The 22242-nt window shown below is 49.2% G+C and overlaps 1 protein-coding gene across 17 annotated transcripts in view; it reads left to right on the top strand.

The window, feature by feature from the left end:
- Window positions 1-22242, top strand: part of Plekha7 (pleckstrin homology domain containing A7) — a 186096-nt gene that overhangs the window by 135957 nt on the left and 27897 nt on the right. For 11 of the 17 annotated variants that reach the window (XM_031388000.1, XM_031388001.1, XM_031387999.1 and 8 more), the window contains 6 exons: window positions 3690-3865; window positions 8211-8675; window positions 14288-14807; window positions 15128-15214; window positions 15730-15849; window positions 17990-18043. In XM_031388000.1, coding sequence (XP_031243860.1) covers window positions 3690-3865; window positions 8211-8675; window positions 14288-14807; window positions 15128-15214; window positions 15730-15849; window positions 17990-18043 — 1422 coding nt within the window. The remainder of the gene's footprint in view (window positions 1-3689; window positions 3866-8210; window positions 8676-14287; window positions 14808-15127; window positions 15215-15729; window positions 15850-17989; window positions 18044-22242) is intronic. The other 6 variants (XM_031388007.1, XM_031388013.1, XM_031388004.1 and 3 more) reach the window with 1 other exon arrangement.

The raw sequence follows: 22242 nt of genomic DNA, 5'->3' as shown, positions 1-22242 counted from the left end.
TCCCAGCACCTGGGAGGCAGAGGCAGGCGGATTTCTGAGTTCAAGGCCAGCCTGGTCTACAGAGTGAGGTCTAGGACAGCCAGGGCTATACAGAGAAACGATGTCTCAAAAAACAAACAAACAAAAAAGCAATGTATGGAATAAAGGATTTGTTTTGGGTTATGTTCCAGAGGGATGAATTCACCATGGCAGGGAAGTGCGACAGGCAGGGCAGCAGGAGCAGGAAGCCAAGAGTTCACTTTTTAAACTGTAAGCACAAACCAGAGTGGGAACTAGAAGTAGCCTGAGCTTTTAGTCTCCGAGCTCGCCCCCAGTAACATACTCCCTCCAGCAAGGGTGCACCATCTTAAGCATTATCAGGCAGGACTGCTCTGGAGCTAAGTGTTCCCGTGGGGGATGTTTTTCATTCAGATTGTCACACTGGGGTTGGGTATCATTGGGGAAAAATGACTGGGGACCAGGAGAGATGACCTTTGGAGTAGCATCATGGGAGTTTGTCATGGCTGTGTGCAATTCATCTTCATACTTCGTTTCGGGGTGTGAGTCAGATGCTGAGAAAGCATCTTTTTGTGGTCTCTCTCCTCCTTTCTGTACTTCAGCCAGTGGTCTTTCCAAGGTCTGATCTTGCTTGGCCCAGTTGGGCTCCCTTTTTAACGGAACACAAACCTCTAATGTGGCCTGCAAGGCCCTGAGGACCCAGCCCTGGCAGCACCATAGCCTCACTACGTGCCACCTTCCCCTCTGCTCTTTCATGCCAGCCATGCTGACTGCATCCATGAGCATGTACACCAAGTGTTTGAGCATCTTTTCCTCCTATCCAGCAGTTGCTGTCAGGAGGAAGATAGCTTGAATGTCCATCTCAAATGAGTCTGGGTCACACTCTTTCACAACCTCCCAGACTATATAAGAGAGAGAGAGAGAGAGAGAGAGAGAGTGTATGAGAGAGAGAAAGAGAGAGAGGGAGAGAGAGAGTTGTGTACTGTGTGTGGTATAGTCTAGTGTTTTATGTATGTGGTGTGTGATATAGTGTATATATATGTAGTGTAATATGTAGCATGTGTGCGTGTAGTATAATGTTTTGTCTGTATGTAGTGTGATATGGTGTGTGAGTGTGTATGTAGTGTGTGTGTGTGTGTGTGTGTGTGTGTGTGTATGTGTGTGTGTAGTGGCTGCAGTAAGTATGTATGTACAATTCAGAACCATAGGTGTCTTCCTTTCTCAATGTGTTGTTCCTTATTGCCTTGACATAGTTTCTCACTGACCCAGAAGCACACCATTTTGGTTAGGGTACTATTTAGCGAGCTCTGGGGATCCACCTGTCTCTGTGTCCCAATGCCTAACACTAGGGTTATAGATACACACAGGCACACCTGGCTTTCTGTAAGTTCTGGGGATTCAAACTCAGGTCCTCATGCCCACAGAGCAAGTGTTCTTACCCACAGAGCTGCAGCTGCTGACCTCTTGGCAGCAATTGTTACATCTCAGTGCCCATCCATAGGCGTTTTCTTAGAAGTGGTTGCGAGTGGTCTCAGCCTTGTAAAGGCTGTCCTCTGCCTTCCAGTGCAGTGCTTCTTCCCATGTGGTAGCACTCGGTAGATGGCGAATTATTGTGCAGGGAGTAGTACATTTGAGAATGAGTCAGTCAGTTGGTGGCCTTTGGATGCGTCTTTGTTACCCTCATAGGTTCTTGCTGTCCTGAAATTTGATCTTGGGCTGAAGGGGGAAGGAGCTGGGCTTCCAGTCTTATTAGCACAGCCGCCTTCTTACTCTCATCCCAGTTTCCTTTGGGTGTAGTCATGTAAAGTCATGTAAATGTAAAGTAGGGTTGTGCTAGCTGAGGGGCACAGAGCAGAGAGGAAGGGACCAACTCCCAGACTTCTTACTGGGCCATGTACCTTTGTACCTTCCTCAGGTACAAAGCACTCTGGGTTTAGGTCACTGGGCCAGGGGACAGAGGAACTTGAGTCTTTCTTACCTTTACAGTCAGAGCACCCGAGTGCCTCAGCACGGACAGAGTGAAGCTGGTCCTCAGGTGAGCAGCTGGGCACAAGCCTGCTGGTCACGTGACGAGAGAATAAAGTTCTGTGTGCTCGTGCATGACTCCTCTGTGTGGCTGCACCTGCCATGGCCCATTTGCGGACAGACTGCAGAACTCTACTTGCATGCTGGGAGTGTGCCCTAGGCTGATTGCTGGACAAGGCTGCCTCTGAAGGTGCTTGTAGCTCAGCGACTTGCTCTTTCAAAAGACTGCACTGGAGACCCCCCTGCATTTGCGACTGGTGGGCAAGAGACTGCCCCAGAATGCTCTGTGGTGGACAGAGAAGGAGGGGAAGGCATGCAGAGATCTTGGGCCTCATGGTCCAGGGGAACTTGTCAAAGGATTTCTGCTGGTATGTGGTGAAGTCTGCATGAGTCTCTTCTTGGTTTTACTGCCATAGCTCCTGCCTGCTTGCTGAAGCAGGGGGACCGAAAGGACACCCAAGACTTTCAACGTAGGGATAGATTTCTCTGCCACTGTGGGGATCTTGGCTGCAGGTTAAGTTTGTGTAGTGTCTCTGGGCACTGGGCTGGGTAGACTTAGATGTATTAGTGGGAAAAAAAGGCCCATAGTCAGTATGCATTGTGGGCTTGGATGTCCAGTGTGGGGAGGAGTAAATGCCGACAGCTCTTCTGAGAGGTTTTGTTCATCCGTACTGAAAGCATGCCACTATCCAGTTTATAACTGTTTTCTCTGGCTGGTCATTGCTGTGGCCTGCCTTTTGTTCTAGGTCCACATTATCGAGTTAAATCTCAGTTTCTCATGGGACTGTGAGCTTTACACAGAGAACCTTGGGCTAAGAGTCAGACCAGGGTTAAAATTCTTCACTCACATTCATTTGTTCTACAAATAGTGAGCACATGTCTATGCCAGTCACTGTGCCTGCTTTTCCTGGGTATGGAGTAGGGAACAAAATCAGGAAGACTCCTTTCTTGTGAAGTTTGTAAAATGATCAGTATTCAGGGATGGTAATTACTCTGTGTCCAGGGATGGTAATCGCCCTCAGTGTCCAGGAATGGTAATCACCCTCAGAACCTCTTCCTAGATTTGGTGTGTGAGAGAGTTACCAAACCTCTCAGAGCCATTTGTCTCATCTGCAAACCAGGTCTATGCCTACTTCTCCAGGCTGCTGGGATTACAAAGAGACTAAAACTGTGGCCACACACAGGGGCCACAGAGTGGGTACTTTGACATTCTACCCTTTTCTACACCATCTTCCTGTGCAGATTGGATGAGGTTTTCACTGCAAGGTTAAGAGGCAGACCCTTGCCTCCTTGGGCAGAGGATTCTGATGGGAACATTCAAGGTGCAAATCACGAGTCATCCCCTGTGCCTTTTTCTAGGCTTCCCAGAATTCCCAGTCAGATGTTGATCAGCTCTGCCCAGTTTCACAGTGTTTTCTGAAAAGACAACAGCTGATTCTTTAGGTACAACTCTCGTTTCATGCCAGCTGAAGCACAGCAGACCGAGCCATATAGGTCTCTGGGTCTGGCAATAGTGAGAAAGTCATCTAGGTTGTGACATTTTTCAGATGTGGAGACAAACTGGCTGACCCTGGGGCTTCATCTAGGAATGGGAAGACAGCCAGGGTACCCCTTATTCTTGTTCCCATAGAGAATGTGTGCTAACCTGTCTGTCCTCATGCTCACAGGCTGTGCACACGGGGATGAGGGCGCTCATCTACAGCTCCACCGCAGCGGGCTCTCAGGCAGAGTACTCAGGCATGAGGACCTACTACTTCAGTGCCGACACCCTGGAGGACATGAACGCCTGGGTCAGGGCCATGAACCAGGCTGCACAGGTGCTGTCTCGATCATCACTAAAGAGGTCAGTCCCAGTGGGGGATCTCCAGGGTGAGAGCCAGAGAAATTCCCTAGGGCTGCAGTTCCACTGTTCATGCTGTGTTCAGTGTGGCCAGCTCTCTCAGGTCCGTCTGGAACAAGTGCTCTAGGAGGAGAATGTACAAATGCTAGCACATGTCACTCACCAGGCTGCAAGCTCTTCTAGACAGCATCTAAGGGCCACAGCTGCTATGGAACCTCACACACACACACACACACACACACACACACACACACACACACACACACACGGCCCACTTGGACTTTATCAAAGGCAAGTGACACCATGATGGGAACTCCTATAAGAGGGAGACTGGAATCATTTACTTTTGGTGCAGCATCTACACTGACCTAATTGCCTTGATCTGGCACTAAGCCCCCGTCTTGCTCCCATCACACTTGAACCAGAGGTCTAACCCGTTATGTTTTGGAATGAAAACCTCATCCAAACTCTGGTGACTGTTTAGTTGGCCATCAGTGTGGCATCCACCAGGTGGTGTCTACCATGTGGCTATGCAAAGCCTTGGCCAGCTCTGAAGCATGTTTTCTAATGCTGCTGCTATAAATAGTCCTGTGTCAAAACCCCTCCACCCGCTCCTCACACATGAGTTCTTTAGATTGACCCCATTTATTTTATGTAACCCCACCAGACTGTCCCTTAAGCAACATGGTGTGTTCCACTTGTGAGTGTTCACTCATAGGTCTTCACTGGTCGTTTTCTGACCTGCTGTGTTAACAGTCAGGTTTTCTCTCTCTCTTTTTCTTTCTCTCTCTCTTTCTCTCTCTCTCTCTGTCTCTCTTTCTTTCTCTCTCTCTTTCTCTCTCTTTCTCTCTCTCTTTCTCTCTCTCTTTCTCTCTCTCTCTCTCTCTCTCTCTCTCTCTCTCTCTCTCTCTCTCTTTTCGAGTCAAGGTTTCTCTGTGTAGCCCTGGCTGTCCTGAAACTCACTCTGTAGACCAGGCTGGCCTTGAACTCAGAAATCCACCTGCCTCTGCCTCTGCCTCCCAAGTGCTGGGATTAAAGGCATGCACCACCATTGCCCGGCAAATTCCATCATCTTTGCTCAAGGTTCATTCCCTTTCAAAAACTGGAAAAACTCTTGCCTTCTAGTTGAGAATGACTGAACACGGGTAGCCATCGCCCAGGCTGACTGATGCACCCTTCACCTTCTACTGTAGCATTATCTTTTTTACTTTTATTTTGTGTGTATGAAGTTATGCCTGTGGGTGCCTGGTGAGATGGGCCTTGTCAGGTTCCTGGCACACAGTGGGTCCTTGCACGTGTGGTAATGGTAGCATCAGACTTAAAAGCATATATGGCCCTGGCCAAGACCCTGTGGAGCTTTTGATCCATATAACTTCACAGGGGAGTTTGTCATTTGCCACTCCTATGCAAGAGGCAGCTGCATTGTTGGGTATATTTTGTGACTCACTGGGGAGAGCAGCTGAAGGTAGAGTGTCCTTACCCCAGGCAGGTCCTCTGTTGCTAATTCTGGTAAAGCAGAGACAGTTGAAGCTGTGGGGTGAGAGATTCTCCTCCCCGACCCCCGGGACGAGGAGCGGGGGCTGCCCCATTGAACTCAGCTCTGGAAAGAAGGAAGTGACTACGGTCCCCACTGCTTTCAGCAGCTCCTTCCTCAATGCTGAGCACTAGCCAGCGTGAAGGAGACTGCCTGCCTTCCAGGTTCTGTGAGGCCGCCACTCTTCAACCTTTCATACAGAGGTATAGATGGTGCCTAGGCTAGGTCCTCGCTATGAGCTTATGTACTTCTGAGACTGGGGAATCAGTGCTCAGTACGCCAGCAGCCCGCCTGGGAAGGGTTTGTGCCATCTTAGCTCCGTGGCCAGCCCTCTGCATGACAGTCATCCACAGTGAAGGCATTTGTTACCCATTGTGCTAAATTGGTCCCTGAAGATTTCTTTTGTGACAGGTCTTCTGATTTGAGAAGTCATAGGGTAAGTTGTTGGGAATATAGGGAGACAGGAGAAAATGGTTTTGCTTGTTTGTTTTTGTTTTGTTTTAAGGCCCCTAATTTAGTAAATTGATACATGTTGAAGTCAGGTAGGGCTATGGAGCAGGAAATACTGCTTTCCTACCTGCAGCCATAGACTGAAGATTTTGGGCAAATCCCAGCAACCACATGGTAGCTCACAACCATCCGCAACAAGATCTGACACTCTCTTCTGGAGTCTCTGAAGACAGCTACAGTGTCTACATGTAATAAATAAACAAACAAACAAATAAATAAATAAATCTTTTTTAAAAAAAGAAGAAGAGTGGCAGATAGCGAGCAGACACCACTCTGTCAGCCACTCCCTAGATGTTTACTGTGCAGGATATTCTGGTATTAATCCAAATGGAAGAAGTAATCATCCCCCATCAAATTGATTTCCAGGAAGTATTTGCACATGTGAGAGTGCACATCTTTCTTTGTACACACACAATAAAACCCAGAATTTATTCTTAGAAAATTAGCTCTAAAAGGAAAGGAGACTAGCAAACTCCATGCTTTTAGGATTAACAGTTCTAATGCATACACAATAGTGGCATGTTTGTCTGACTGCTTATCTTTATAGTGTACGTAATAAGAAGATATGTACATTTGGAGACTGGAGATAAAGCCCAGGTTGTAGAATGCTTGCTTGTCTGGTGGGCATAAACCCTGGGTTCAAGCACTACCATAGCATAAGACAGATCTGTCTTCCAGAACCTGAGAGGTGGAGGCAGGCCTACCTCAGGGACATAAAAGTTTGAGGATAGCCTGGGATTTATGAGACTCCTGTTCCTCTACCCCCACATCCCCAAAAAGGAAGGAAGGAAGGAAAGAAAGAAGGAAGGAAGGAAAGAAAGGAAGGAAGAAAGAAAGAAAGAAAGAAAGAAAGAAAGAAAGAAAGAAAGAAAGAAAAGCTATACTCTAGATTTCCAAGCTGCACTGAGCACTTGGTGGTGTGGGAGCTAATGAAAGCACAGAACAACTGTGACCCTACTCCATCAGGGGTGACCCAGAGGGTAGCTGGGCTCTCACCAACTCAGGCAGCTGTGGAGCACAGCCTGTAAGGATGAGAGGCCATGATGAGGCTAAAGGCCAAGGTAGGCAACTCAAAGCTTGCTGATGGGGTCTGTTGACAAAGAGGAGAGGAGGAGAAGAGGGGTCAAACTGCTCAAGTGTCCAGAGCAGAATTTCTTATCTTTGAGCTTACAGTAAGCCTGTAATATTTATTTCGTGTGTGTCTTTGTATGTGTGTGCATGCAGTGTGCATGTGGTGGTCATAAGACAACTTCCTGGAGTTGATTCTTTCCCTCTACAATGTGGGTTCTGGAGATGGAACTCCAGTTTTGGCAAGTATGTATCTGCAAGCTCTCTTACCAGTCCAAAAATTGCTTTTTTAAAGTGTAAGTCCCTGAGTGTTTTCCTGTTACCAGGATTTAGACGCACTAGGCTGATGTGGAAGGCTCCTCAGGTCAGTATCTCAGTCCTTCATTCTGAGATGTAGCAGCCTCTGCAGTGTAAGTAACATAAACCAGTGTCTATGCACACAGGAAAGGGAGTTAGTTGATTGCCCACAGTTAGACCCGCACCCAAGAAGCAGTCAGTCACTACGTAGGGAATTACATTTTTCTTGTCCCCTAGACTAGCTTGAATTTGCACTTACTCTGGAGAGCTGAAGTTCTGAGTGATCCTGGGGCTCTGATCATCATGGTATAGGAGTGTTCAGCTGTATGCTCCCAGATCAGAGTGCAAACAGTCCAGGCTGAACCATCATATAAGCCATGTGTCGGAAGGGCAGGACCTTTCCACCCCGGAGCACAGCTAGACTAATGCTCCATCTGAATTCCTGCTCATTCCCCTTCTGTGTTGGTGTGCCTCCTTCTGACTCCAGTGAGCCACTGTTCTGTCTTGAGTGGTGGGGCTACATGCAGAACTGGATTAGGATCTACCCTTAGGAGGCTTTCAGTGTGGCAGGCCATGACAGAAGAACCCTGTCCAATGTCACAGACATTAGTTGTAACCAGTACCTCTCCTCAAACTGCCCAGGCTTGTGGGTGGGAGTGAGGACCATGAGTGGAAGACAGTAGGTGGCAGAAGCTAAAGTGTGTGGCTCTGGAGCGGCCATTTTAGGGTGGTGATGGTGTTAGGCCGCGGTCTCATTTTACACTGAGGAGTGTATCAGGAGCAGCTTTCTGGAAGAAGCACTATTTAAGCCAGGTCCCCACAGCAGTAGAGAACTCTGATCTTGGGTTAGGGGTGGGGGTGGGGGTCCCAGAGATAAGTAGATGATGTTTCTGGGAGTCTGGGCTGTGCTGTGGGCTGAATGTGCTGCTGCCATTACAGGGACATGGACAAGGTGGAGCGGCAGGCCATGCCACAGGCCAACCACACTGACGCCTGTCAAGAATGTGGCCACGTGGGACCTGGACACTCAAGAGACTGTCCTCATCGAGGCTATGAAGACTCCTTTGGCTTTGACAGAAGGGAACAGGAGGAGGAACGCTTCCGTGTTCAAAGGGACCCACTGGAGGGCAGGAGGGACAGGAGCAAGGCCAGGTCCCCATACTTGCCAGCTGAGGAGAATGCCCTGTTTGTCGATCTACCTGGTGGGCCCCGAGGCCAGCAAGCACAGCCACAGCGAGCTGAGAAGAATGGGGTGCTGCCTTATGGCCCTGGAGAACAGAATGGAACCAGTGGGTACCAGCGGACTGCTCCTCCCAGGGCCAACCCAGAGAAACACAGCCAGAGAAAGACCAACTTGACCCAGGCAGAGCACTGGGCAAAGGCTCAGAAGGGGGATGGCAGGAGGTGAGTGTGGTGTTGAACGTGATAATGAGGGTGGGGTGGGTGGGGTGCTGTCATTTCTCCAGTACACTACTCAGCAAATTACCTCTATGTGAGGTAATTTAACAGCCCTCCAAGGAAAGGGGATAGCTCTAATTTACAGACCAGAGAAACGGGCTTGGAGAAGGAAAGCAGTTTGCATAGAACACACAGATTAGTGGCAAGGCTAGGGTTTAAAGTGTGGTCTGTGGGCCTCTGCCCACTAAGAGGACACAGAGAAGGCCAGCAGTGTCAGTAGCTGACCAACTTTATACTGCTGTCCCTCTGCTTGCAAGAAGTCTCTGTAGACTCTTGAGAGCATTGAGACCCAGGTGTCACCTCCCAGATACCTGGAGGAGCCCAGGGAGGAGCCCAGGGAGGAGCCCAGGCACTGTGGACATTCATCCTGTTATTGGGTAGGGGCTCATTTGAAGAAAAACAATTAATTTATGTGTATGGGTGTTTTGCCTGAGTATATGTCTGAGTGCCAGATATGTAGCTGGTGCCCACAGAGACCAAAAGAGGGCATTAGTTCCCCTAGAACTGGAGTTAGAAACAGTACCATGTAGATGGGTGCTGGGAACCAAGCCTGAATCCTCTGTAGGAGCAGCAAGTGCTCTTAACAGCCAAACCATCTCTCTAGACCCATACTTTCTTTTCTTTTTTTTAGACAGGGTCTCACTATGTAGCCTGGTTGGCCTGGAGCTCACTATGTAGACCAGGCTAGCCATGAACTCATAGAGCTCCACCTGCCTCTACCTCCCAAGTACCATGACACCACACCCAGCCAAAGCTAGTTTCAGAGTTTAAATCTGAAGGCAATAGACTGTAGGGATGAAGGAGCCACCAGAATGCCTGATCCTCAAGAACTTCTCGTGGGAGGAAGTCCTTGCAAGAAAATCAGACCCCTGAGATTCTAACTTGTCAATGGTGAAATGTGTCTTCATAAGGCTTTCTGCACTCAGAGACCTCCTTTATTCCACTACACACGATGGCCTGCCCTGTGGGAGGCACAGAGGTGGCATGTGTCAGAGGTGGCATGTGTCAGGGAGCTGAAGGGAGGGTGGTCAGCATGGGGATGAGAGGCAGTGGCATTGAAGATGATGGAGAGCAGAGAATAGAGAAGATGTGCATCAGCCCCTGGGGTTACAACATGTCTTAAAAGGACACTGCACCCCGTGTTCCCAGATATTTGTCCTTAAAGATGTATGTGGTGGGCCTTGTGGCACATGTCTGTAATCATCAGAGGGTGGCTGTAAGTTCCAGACCAGTCTGTTCTACCCCCCCCCACATAAGTATATGGTAATTTCCTATGGTAAGTGACCAATGGATGTGACTGCTTAGTAAAGGAACTTCCTCCATTTTCCATTTGAAAACATAGAGAAAGAAGCCAGGTATCTCTCCTTTGTGTATTGTAAGACTGTGCTGACCTCCGTCACTGGACAGAGCACACAGAGGCATTGGAAAGAAGTCCACATGGGGAACTAGTCTCACTTATCCCTATATTTGGACATATATCTAGATTGCATCTCCTATCATTTAACTCTGTTGGAATGGGGTTAGCCAGAGTCTCACGTACCAGTACTTAGAGTCCTAGCCTTCCACCTCCACCCGCACCCTGTGTTTAAAGTAAAGTATACTTGTAAAATAAAAAAGGTGGGTGGGGCCAGAGATTAAAGGCAGATCAGAGAGAACACAATAGGAAATGAAAGTCCTGCGTGATGATGTGGCAGCTAGGGTGAGGGGTTTCTGCAGCGAACGGGAGCAGTCACAAAAGTCGACCTTGTGTTTGGCATGACTGTCTCTACAACCACTTTCTCAGGATATCCTGCTTAACTTTTCTGGTTTTGGAACCACAGAGCAGGTGGTTCCTGATACCGGACTATGTAAGGCCAGGTTGGACATATGTCTTTTGTCAGGACAGAGCTGCCTCAGGAGTACCCACCTGCTCCTGGAACCTATCATGTCCCTCCCTCCACTAGCCAGTTAATTATTATAGTTTGGCTGCAAGAGCCAGTGGCCACCCATCATACTAGTGTCTGAGGTCGCCCCAAATGGCAGACAGTGCATAGGTGGAAAGCAGGGACTGAGGACATCCTCGGGATTTGGGACTCTGACTAATAGTGGGAGTGGGGGCTGTGACCATCTAAACACCACAGGCAGGTACCCTGTGTAGGCTGTAGGAAGGAGCAGCCCCACACCTGCTGTCTGCTCCGGCCACCACCTCTGAGCATTTGGGCTCTGCCACCTAGTGGCAAGCAGGCACACTTGCATGCTAGACGGGTTTGGCTTGAAGAGCTCTTAAAATTACCTCAGCTGAATGAAAAGAAACTGTGAAAGGGAAGCTGCCATATTTGATGGCACCTATTTCTGTCCCTCACAAGGGTTAGTCAGAGGTGCTTATTATCCACGTTTGGCAGAGAGGCAAGTGAGAGTAGAACAGAAGAGACAGATCTGAGGTCAGACAGATACGAGTGATGTAACAGGAACGGGATAGTACTCTTCAACCTCTGGGGCTGTTTAACAGGGTGAATGCACTCTGCCCAGAGGTTATTATTCATAGGTCTACTGGGCTGAAAAACCTGCAGTTTGAAACTATATTTTATACAGGGTCTTAGTCCCAGACTGGCTTCTGGTCTGTTTATGCCACGCTGGGAGTTGAACCCAGGACCTTGTGGCTACTAGACAAAGACTCTTAAAACTGAGCTATATCTCTATCCTGTATTTCAAAGATTTTTTTTTTAAAGATTTATTTTATTTGATGTGTACCATATGTGTTCCTGCTGTCTGCAGAGGTCAGAAAAGAGAGTCGGAGCCCTTGGAACTGGAGTTACAGGTGGTTGTGAGCTACCATGTTGGTGCTGAGAATTGAACCCAAGTCCTTTGCAAGAGCAGCCAATGCTAAGGCATCCCTCTGCATTTTACTTTCAACCAAAAGTAATAATTGTGGGAGTAGAGAGATGACACTTGGCACGAGTGTTTCTTGTGCAGTTCCACCCATGCCAGGCAATCCCAGTGTTAGGGGGCAGACAGATGGATCTGGGAGCTCATTGACCAACTGGCTTAGCAGACAAGAAGTTCTAGGCCAGGGAGAGACACTGTCTCAAGGGGACGGGCAGAGAGTGCTAGAGCAGGGTCCTTGATGTCCTCTTCTGGCCTCCAGACACAGACATACATGGGCATGCACACTCTAACACATGTGCATGTGCATGTACACACACACACACACATACACACACACACACACACACGCGCACATAATCATACATCTGAAAAAGTAATAGTTATATATTGATGGAGTAAATGGGACATTTTGGTATATTGTGAAGCTGTTGAAACAAGTTAATTAATATTCATTACCTCACCTACATATTCTTTATGTACATGTAGTAAGAATAATCAGTCTATTCTTTGAGCAGTTTTGAAGTATATTATTATTAACTGTGGTCACTATGTTGTACACATCCTGCTATGGGGAATACATGCTCACTTGAAAGGTTTTTTTTGTTTTTTTGTTTTTGTTTTTTCGAGACAGGGTTTCTCTGTATAGCCCTGGCTGTTCTGGAACTCACTCTGTAGACCAGGCTGGCCTCGAACTCAGAAATCCACCTCTCTCTGCCTCCCAAGTGCTGGGATTAAAGGTGTGTGCCACCACTGCCTGTCTCACTTGAAAGTTTTCACAGCTGACCAACATCTCCTTCCTCTTTATTTCTGCCATCCTCAGCTTTACTCTTTGCTTCTCTGCATCCCACATACAATCGAGAACATGCGGTGTCTGGCTTAATTCAGGAGCGTGCCTTTTGAATAAAGCCTCCGGTATTGTTGCTGCTGCTGTTGCCTCCACTGGCCGACCATAATCCTGGAGTTAGCGTTGGCCCAGAGCAATGACTGACACATAGTGATGTTTTTGTTAGAAGTTTGCTATGTAAAGTTAATGAGACAGAATTGGGATGTGAACCCAGGCTTCTGAACCTATTCTCTTTACAAGGCCGCACCACCTTGCAGGTTAGACTAAAAAAAGCAAATGACAACAAAAAAGAATGTGTGTGTGTATGTGTGTGTGAGGGAGAGAGAGAGAGGGGGGAGAGAGAGAGAGAGAGCACTTGAGCAGACACAATGCACATACAGCATTCAGAAGCAATCAGAAGACAATTGACTTCTGACTTCAACTTCTCTCCTGCCACCGTTGGTTCTGGGGATTTAGTTCAGATTATCAGGCCCACTTGGCAAGCACTCTTATGTACTAAGTAAGCCATCTTACTGGCCATTAACTGTAAAAAAAAAAACTTAATTTATGTTCTGAATGTTTTGCCTGCATGTATGTCTGTGCATCACTGTGCATGCCTGGTGCCGTGGAATTCAGAAGGGGGAGTTAGATCTCCTGGAACTGGAGTTACAGGTTGTTACGAGCCTTTTGTGGCTGCTGGGAATTGAACCTGGGCCATCTGGGAAAGCAGCAAATACTCTCACTGCTGAGCCATCTCTTCAACCTCTAGTCTTTTTTTTTTTCCCTAGACAATATTTTCTGTATCCTAGGATGACCTAGAACTTTCTATGTGGCTGAGGATGACCCTGAACTTCTCATCCTCCAACCTCTACCTCCCTATTGCTATTATATTAGATGCCACCACTCCTGGCCATGCAGGGAAGGGAAGTGGTGTCGGGATGGTGCACACCCTGCTAAGTACCTCCTGGCTCTCAGATTGCATGATCCCTTACTGACCTCATCAGTTCTCAGAACCCCTAGATGAAGCAGTAATACTACCTCACATACAGGTAGAGAAACTGAGGCTCAGGGCAGCCAGTAAGCCTCCTGTAGTCACATAACCAGCCTATGTAGAATCCAGATTCAAAACCTACCTTTGCTTTCTGCACAGTGAGAAGTTACTGAGGTAGGGAGCTCTGTGGTGGACAACCAATGTGGGATGCTCATGGTGTGTGGGGGGGGGGGCGGGTGGTAAGGGTGTTCCTCCATCCCTAGCAGTCTAGGCTGCTGGTCTCAGCCCTGGAGGGAACAGTGAGAAAACAGCAGGACCTCAGGGTAGGTTGTAATCAGATGTTAGAGAGCCATGCGTACCAGGAAAGGATTTCAAGGGGGCTGAGGAGGCTTGGAGCACACTAGAGTGGTGAGATCAGATGACCATTTAGGAGGCTCTCAGAGTTCTCTGCAGGAGGGAAGGAACCAGTGTCTGGGTTAGAAGGATAGCAAAGAGAAGACACCCCACCCTACCTGTCTCCCTACCTGTCTCCTGTCATTTTCTTTGTGGGGCCTGAGGGTTGATGCTAGGCGAGGAGAGCCTCACCCCAGGAAACCGTGAGGCCTTCCCAGACCAACACACATTCCTTGTCATTGGCAGCTGGTAAGAGAAGGGAGGCGGTTTAATCACACTGTACCAGGAGCAATAAGCACTAGAACCCCTTGGTAGTCCTGGCTCTTGGAGAAAACTGGGTCTGGGTTCTTCTACAGTGAGAAGCCCTGGGTGTCTGCGTCAATTGCTGTCTGAGGTCCTAACATCTCCCCCACAAAATGACCTTGTTGATTTCCTTTAGCTGCTTTGCCTTGTGTGATGGCCTGACATGCTCTTTATCTTTCTCAGCTTGCCCTTAGACCAGACACTTCCTCGCCAGGGTCCCAGCCAGACCCTGTCCTTCCCGGAAAGCTACCAGACTCTTCCCAAGAACACTAGACATCCTTCTGGGAGCTCTTCACCCCCTCCCCGGAACCTGCCCAGTGACTACAAGTACGCACAGGACCGAGCCAGCCACCTGAAGATGTCCAGCGAGGAGCGCCGGGCACACAGAGATGGCACTGTGTGGCAGCTCTATGAGTGGCAGCAGAGGCAGCAGTTCCGTCATGGAAGTCCCACCGCGCCCATAGGAGCTGGCTCCCCAGAGTTCACCGAGCAGGGCCGCAGCCGAAGCCTGCTGGAGGTGCCCCGCTCCATCTCTGTGCCTCCGTCTCCTTCTGACATCCCTCCTCCTGGGCCTCCGAGGCCCTTCCCACGGCGGCCACATACACCAGCAGAAAGGGTCACCGTGAAGCCACCCGACCAGAGGAGAAGTGTGGACATCTCTCTAGGGGGTTCTCCCAGGAAGGCACGGGGTCATGCTGTCAAGGTGAGGCCTGGGAATTTCTGCCAGGTGAATGGGGTCTTAACACTGAGAGACAGAGTCACTCAGTGGCTGCCTGGCAGCCCACAAGTCAGGAAACAGTGTTAGCATTCAGTCAGTCCTCTTATCTGTAACAACCCAGCTGAGGCTGAACTCTTAGGGCCTTTGAGTTTACTGTGCTGTGCCCAGTGAGAAAGGTGGCCATTTCGGAGACCGGGTGCCTAGGGCTCAGAGAGATAGAAGGACGCATGGAGGGCGGGCGGTCCTGGCAGGGAGTGGCTGAGGTCTCCTTGCCTGGCCTCAGTCTGGCTTCTCCCCTGTTACAGAACTCCTCTCATGTGGACCGGCGTTCCATGCCCTCCATGGGCTATATGACCCACACAGTGAGCGCTCCCAGCTTACATGGAAAATCGGTAAGCTGCCTCTCACTTCCCTCTCCAGGTGACTGACAGACTGTAGACTATAAGACCCTAGCCCATAGCATTCTCTCTCTCGGAGCCAAGCAGTCGCAGCCCACAGGGCAGCTTTCAACCCCTTCTTGGTGATGAGGAGACAGGCCCAGGGACTACTCAGGCCTTGTAGCAGGCCCTCCAAAGACTGAGGAAATTGGAGGGGAATGTTGGGCTGGTCCTCTTTGGATTTTGTCAGAAGTAAATTCCAGCTACCTGCTTTCTCCTTCAGCACCTCTCCTTTCTTCCCTGGCTTTCACTGTGATTGGTTAACACTCCCTTCCAAACACTTATCCTTCTGGCTGAAACTGAGCTGGTGGCTTCCAGTGCCCTATGCTGGTGGTGCCTCTATTCGCCCTAATGATGGGGCCAATGTGACCCTTGCCTGGAGGTGTCACGTCAGTGTTCAGCACGGACTGAAGAATAGAATGACCGTGGTGTGCCTTGTGGTGGCTGACTCTGTGTCTACATGCCCACAGCTGGACGAGCTCTCGCTGCTGCTCACCCGGTTGCAGCGGCACCAGTCCAAGTTGGCCAGCGTGCGAAATTTCGCCGTGGGCCAGTTACTACACCACTACTTGACCTTTCCCGCCTGCCAGGTCAGCGCCGGTTGGCCCTCCTGGGCCCCGGCAGGGATGGCCTGCCTCCCATATTTCCCTGTGCCGTGCTCTGGTCTGTCCTGCTGGCTGGCCATCTGCCTCTTCCCTTGCCTGTTTGCTTCTGGGTGCTACAGCTAGTACCTGTGGGCATGGTGGAGTGCCTCCCCTCTGGCGCAGGGGAGGGGCTGCATGGGGTGGGACTGAATCTCGCTTCTTGGGCTGTGGAGAGTGGCAGGCTGCTGTGTGGTCGTCTTGTCTAAGAGCTGTGCCCTGTCAGCATTATTGCTCATTGAAGACATATGTGGGTCAGCCTGGAGGGAAATGTAGGGCACCTCCTTGTGCAGAACAGCCTCATCTCTTGTCCTGTCTAGCCTTGTGGGAACCTGCATAGGCTAGGTGGGATGGAACTATCCTGGGGCAAGAGGATCCTGAAGGGGCAATAACTCACCAGGTCTCACTAAGAGCTTGCAGGCTGGAGCCAGAATCCCAGTCCTGCTGGGGTTAGTTTTAGACAGCATCTGCGCCCTTGGGCTTGGTGTCCAGGCTTCCTGAGACTGCCCAGGGAGTTGCTCTCTTGTGCTCTTGGAGTAGCTAAAGGAAGTGGACTCTTGCCTGAAAAGTTGTTCTTGGGCAGCAGTGGTTCATCCAAATAAGCCTGTCCCCTCCATGCAGCACAAAGCCAGGCAGAGGACAGATGAGGATGCTGGGATTGTCACTGTCTTTCCTTGGCCCCTTTAGCAAGACCTGAAGGGCTCAGGAGCTGTAGTTAGGAAGGTGAACATGAGAGAGGACATGTTAAGAAACAAGCAACCAAATAAAGTAAGCTGTGAGACTAAGTGGGCTCAGCGGCTAAAGAGCTTGCCATGCAAGTGTAACCCTGTAAATGCTGGGTTGGTGTGGCCGTCCTCCTGTGGTTCCAACTCTAGAGCAAGCTGGCTAGTAAGACTAGTTAAGTGCATCTGTGAGCCCTGGGTGATAGAGAGACCTCACCTTATAAACAAGGTGGGGGAGCAATGGAGTGCTTACACGTGTGTGTGCCCTACACATGCAAAAACATGCATATATACATGTATACCACATATAGAGACACACACAAAAGGGAAAAGGAAAAAGTCTTAAGCCCTGAAGTTGATTTTGAATAGCATTCTCCAGCTGTCTTTTCTTCTCCTGTTCAAAGTGTACCGGGAGTGGGATGAGGAAGGAGGCAGTTCAGGGAAAGAAATAAGCCGATGCCAGCCATAGCATCCCTCAAAGACAGGGCTTCTGAGCCTAAGGCACCATATGAACTTCTCATGTGTGTTCCGGGGACTGTCTCGCACCAGAGCTATGCACCTTCCCCATCCGTGGCTTGTTCAGCTGGAGGCCTAAGCTCACTAAGAAGAACATGGTATCTGGACCATTCTTCAGCTCCGGCTATGCCTCAGTTAGCTTCTGTGATCAGCTGAACAGGAGTGTGTCTTGTGGGGAGCCTTTTTCTAAATAATTACACTGAACAGCATGATAGACCAGTGAAGACACCACAAGCAAGTCTTACTCAGGAACTCCTAAACTAGCCCCTAACATGGCTGCTCTGACTTCTTACTAAGCAAAAAGAGCACAATTTCCAGCAAAACTTCCAGCAGCTGATGCTTATCCCTCTGGAGTCTAAAATCATACCGGGTCCTCCTGGATCATCCAAGTTATTTCTCTTTGCCTTTTCCAATCATCTATCCACGTCTCTTGGGGTCTTGTTACTTCATGCATGTGAAGAACCCAGACCAAAGGTTTGATGCCAAGAACTGGAACTGCTGTGTCAATGAGATCCTAGCTTCAGGTGTGGCGAGTGCTGTTCCGGGCAGATCTTCTGGCATCTGCCTCATCTGCTCTTCTGCCCTGGCCCTCTTATCGGGTCCTTCCCATCATACCACAATGGGTGCAGGGATAAGCTGGCTTTCCCCACTGTGACCCACCAAGTCTGCAATGCTGAAAGAGGGCTCTGAGTTGCAACAAGGCGTCTGTGCTTCCTCTGTGGCCTGGTGTGTTGATCTGCTGTAGTCCTGTGTCTCCAGTGTAATGTGAATGATCTACTTTCGAAGACTCAGGTTATTTAAACCATGGTGTTTGTAACTGTTTTGTTTTTTCCTCTCTGCTTCCTTGGAAGGCTGATGACACCTACCTCCAGCTGAAGAAGGACCTGGAGTACCTGGATCTGAAGGTGGGTGGTAGGACTGGAGAGATTGCTTAAGGGTTAGGATTTACTGGCTGCTCTTGCAGAAGACCCAGGTTCAGTTCCCAGCACCCACCTCAGGTGGTTCACCTATTAATCCGTTGTAGAGCATTCGATTCCCTTAGACCTCCACAGGCACTCCAATGCATGTGAGGCACATAAGTTCACACAGGCACACACACTACTCTTAAGTAAAGGTAATAAGTCTGTAAGGGTGAGTGGCATCAGGATTCCACCTATCATGGACACTCATCTTTCTGCAAGTATTACTTAGTGGAGCCTGACTCAAGTTCCAGACCCTAAGTGAAAACTCTTGTCTGACATGGTGGGGCCCTTTGCGTTTGTTGATGAGAGGGTAAGTTCCACATTGAGTCATGGGACTTTGAGGCCTACCAGTAGCCTCTCCATCTAGAGCTGAGCACTAGGTGTCTATGGGTACTTGAAGCTCAGGCTCTGACTTAGCCTTTACAACAGAGCTGTAAAAGCCCAAAGAAAGGTGCTACTGACTTGCCACAACCCACAAGCTCCCTCTGGCGAACCCTCCTCATGCCAGAGCTCTGGACCAGACTGAAGAGTGTAACCTTAGTCAACCCAGAGAAGGAAGAGGCTTGTGGACCATGTTTATCTTCACTGCACTGTATACCTGGCTTAAGACATTTCTGATGTAGGGATTGTTTCCCAGCCTCATGGGGCTCAGCTGTAAATGCTAGAACCTAAAGCAACAGGTGAGGGCTGCCCATGCTGACCTAGACCTTTGGCTAGATATCTCCTAGTTCATGCATCTGTTAAGCACTTGCTGTATGCCCAGCTCTACAGAAGACAAGGGCAGATGGAAAAGAAAAACTGAAGGTCCTAGTTTTAAGAAATTTCCAAATAGTATGTGTTAGGGAAAGAAAATATCCCAAATGATAGTGTATACAGTGACCATACAAACATCTCTTTGGCTCAGTTCTGAGCTGGAGTCATGAGAATTCCATGGGCTGTGAGAGAAAGGCTTCTAAGGCAGTGGGGAGCATGTGAGCAGAGCTTTGAGGAATCATGGCTCCGAGCAGTTGTGATGGGGTTGGTAGGAACAGGACCAGAGTAAGCCAAAGAGAGACACTGCCGTGCAGTGGTGAGATTAGAGCTATGGAGTAAGGGGTGTAAATCATGTTGACTCCTGACTGTCATAGGCCTTATAGGAAGGAAGAGAATGAAGGAGGAGAGACTGAGGCACGAGGCTTCAGAGCAAGGCTTCCTGTTTGTGAGACTCACACAGAAGCTGAGTAGGGATGGCCCATGTTCTGAGTGTTACTGTACTGCATGAGCTTGCACCGTAGTCCCATAAGGGGTTAAATTACTTTCTCAAGGCCACAGGGGAGACAGAGATACACTTGAGGCCAAGCACTCACTTACCCTAAAGCTCACATCGACTTCGCTACCTGCCTTTCAGCACATGCCATTTGAGATGCCGTGGTCCCAAAGGCAGTAAAACCTTTGGGGGAGCCAAGCTTGGGTTAGGATGGCAGGGAATGGATTTGATGGGCTGGAGAGGCAAGTTGCGTCCTCGGGGGTGCTTCCTTAGCTAGGAGCTATGTCACCTGAAGAGGTATTCTGGATGCTGACGTTGTCATGAGAACAGCTGGACGTGTAGCCAGAGTTTCCTGTTTGTGTATCTGCTACTGTAATTACTAAGCCCTTCTCAGGGAAGTAGTCCAGGGGTGAACCTCTCCTGCAGCTGGAAGAGGCTTGACTCTATCTGCCCAAGAGAGAGAAGAGAGGTTGTGTATGGAGTAATAATCAGAAAGGCCAGTATGCTTACATGGCTTCCGTCAGAGGGCAGGGACCTGGTCTGCCATGCATAGACCTAGAAGAGGTCTGCAGGACACAGCCCAGGGCCGAGGGCCTATGATTATGTTTACCGATTATGTTTACCAATGTTCAAAGTCAGCTAAGTCTAAGTGTCTAAGTGCATCATTCCAGTTTCCCGTGTCAGGGGTAGTAGTCCGGGGGATTAAGCACGTCCCTACTCTGCCTCCCTTGGTATGCTGATGTCCCCTTCACCTTTGAATTCGGGTTCCCCTCTCCCCCCAGCCATGTCTATGGAACAAGGGAGGCTCTCCATGGTAAGTGTGCCCGTGAGAAGACTCACAGCAGCAGCTTCCCAGATGCATTGCAGTGACAGGGAGTTAGGGACAACGTGGGAGAAATGGAGACAGGCTGTAAAGCTCTGGTGTGCCACCATGTGTTTTCTGTGGCTCTAAAAGGATTAAGCCAAGCAGATGGCAGATATAGGCAGACAGTTCAGTTAGAAATGCTCTTCTGAAAGGGCTTTCTCTGTGGTGGTGAATGTCCTCTCACAGGGCCACACAGATTGGAACTCCAATCTGGGGATCCTATGACATGCTGGGCAGGATGTTCTTGAAATGAGGGGGATGTGGATGTAGGCACTGTAGGTAGAGACAGCGCAAGAAGAGGAAATGGATGCACTTGAATGAGTCCTGAGGACCACCCTGGGCATAAGAGACAAGCTGTGCCCCTCTGGGACCATCCTTTCTATGGTGCGGTGAATTGAACCTCTAGCCTCATGCAAGCTCCCTACCTCTGAGGCATATTCAACTATGTCACCAAATCTCTTTTTACTTTTTGTTTTATGATTATTAATAAATTCCCAGACTGGTGAATTCATGTTGTAGTCCAGGCTGGCTTTGAACTTGCACCAGCCCCTCAGGTAGCTGGGATAACTGCTTGTGCTACCGACAAGGTCTGGTGTGTGTGTGTGTGTGTGTGTGTGTGTGTGTGTGTGTGTGTGTGTGTGTGTGTGTGTGTGTGTGTGTGTGTGTGTGTGTGTGTGTGTGCATGCATGCATGCGCGTATGCACACATGTCTCTGTGTGTGCGTGCGCATATTTTGCTAGGGGTACAACCTAGAGCCTGTGCTTGCTGGGCAGGTGCTGTACTGCTTTATCCCCAGCCCTAGAACAAGATTCTCTAGAGATAGTCTTCCCCTGCCTACATCTGATCTGTGGCCTTCCCTCACTTTGATGTGTCAACTTAGGTTCTTCTGTGTTCTTGTCCCAAGAGCTAAGAATCCAGGGCCTATCACCTCTCTGGGTGTCCTGAGTTTGCTGGTAGTGACTTTTCTCTAGCACCTTCCACAGGCTTCTCTCCCTCAGGCGAATATCCTTGCTGTGGGGCCAGGAGATCAAATGCAGGCACCTCTTAGAAGATGCTCTTCGCTAGCATGTTTCCGAGAGTGCTTGCTCTCTTGGTGATGCCAGGCTATAAAGGACTGAGCAGTGGTGAAGCTTCTGTTCTGTTCTGTTCTGCCTGGCAGTGTCTGGGCACTTGCTTCATTTGTGTTTTAATTCTCACAGTTACTGAGTAATAGGAATTACTGTCCCTATCCTGTTAACCAAGAACCCATGTCTCAGAGAGGTTAAGGGAGGTCTGCAAAGATCCATGGCTGGAACTGACTACAGCCCTGAGTTTGTTGTCTGTGGGCTGTGTTTCATCACGGAAATTCTGCTTCCCAGAACCTGAACTCCATTAACTGGCTGTGGTCAGGTTGTTGTCATCCATAGCATTTTTTAAAAAAGATTTATTTATTTAGTATATGAAAGTACACTGTAGCTGTCTTCAGACACACCAGAGGGCATCAGATCTCATTACGGGTGGTTGTGAGCCACCATGTGGTTGCTGGGATTTGAACTCAGGACGTTCGGAAGAGCAGTCAATGCTCTTAACCACCAAGCCATCTCTCCAGCCCCATCCATAGCATTTTTAAAAAAATTATCCTTTTAGATAGCGTCTCACAGTGTTACCCAGGCTGCTCTCAAATATCTGGGCTTAAGTGATGCTCCTGGACTATGGATGTGTGCCTGTACTCCCGGCTTTGAGTTATTTTTATATAGCAGTGAAGTGCATCCAGGTGAGGCTAAGCAGAGTATCTTTGGCTGCTCAGGTGATGCCTTTGTGGATACAGAAGGTTGCCTTCAACCCCAGGGAGTCCCTTGTCTCTTAGGAGGAGTGTACCATTGTTGCCTTCACATCTGTAGCACTGTGAGCTCCCTCTGACAGTTTGAGCCTGAGATCAGGGCTTGTCCGTTTCCAAAGTCAGTTCTGGGGCAGAGATTTTTAGGTTGCTATCTGGGGCATCAGCTATTTCTAGAGTATCGAGGAACGTGATTTTAAAAATATAGATCTGAG

This window comes from Mastomys coucha, unplaced genomic scaffold (assembly GCF_008632895.1).
Source record: "Mastomys coucha isolate ucsf_1 unplaced genomic scaffold, UCSF_Mcou_1 pScaffold21, whole genome shotgun sequence".
NCBI lineage: Eukaryota > Metazoa > Chordata > Mammalia > Rodentia > Muridae > Mastomys > Mastomys coucha.
The sequence above is the reverse complement of the archived record's forward strand: the minus strand, read 5'-3'. Positions and strand labels throughout refer to the sequence as shown.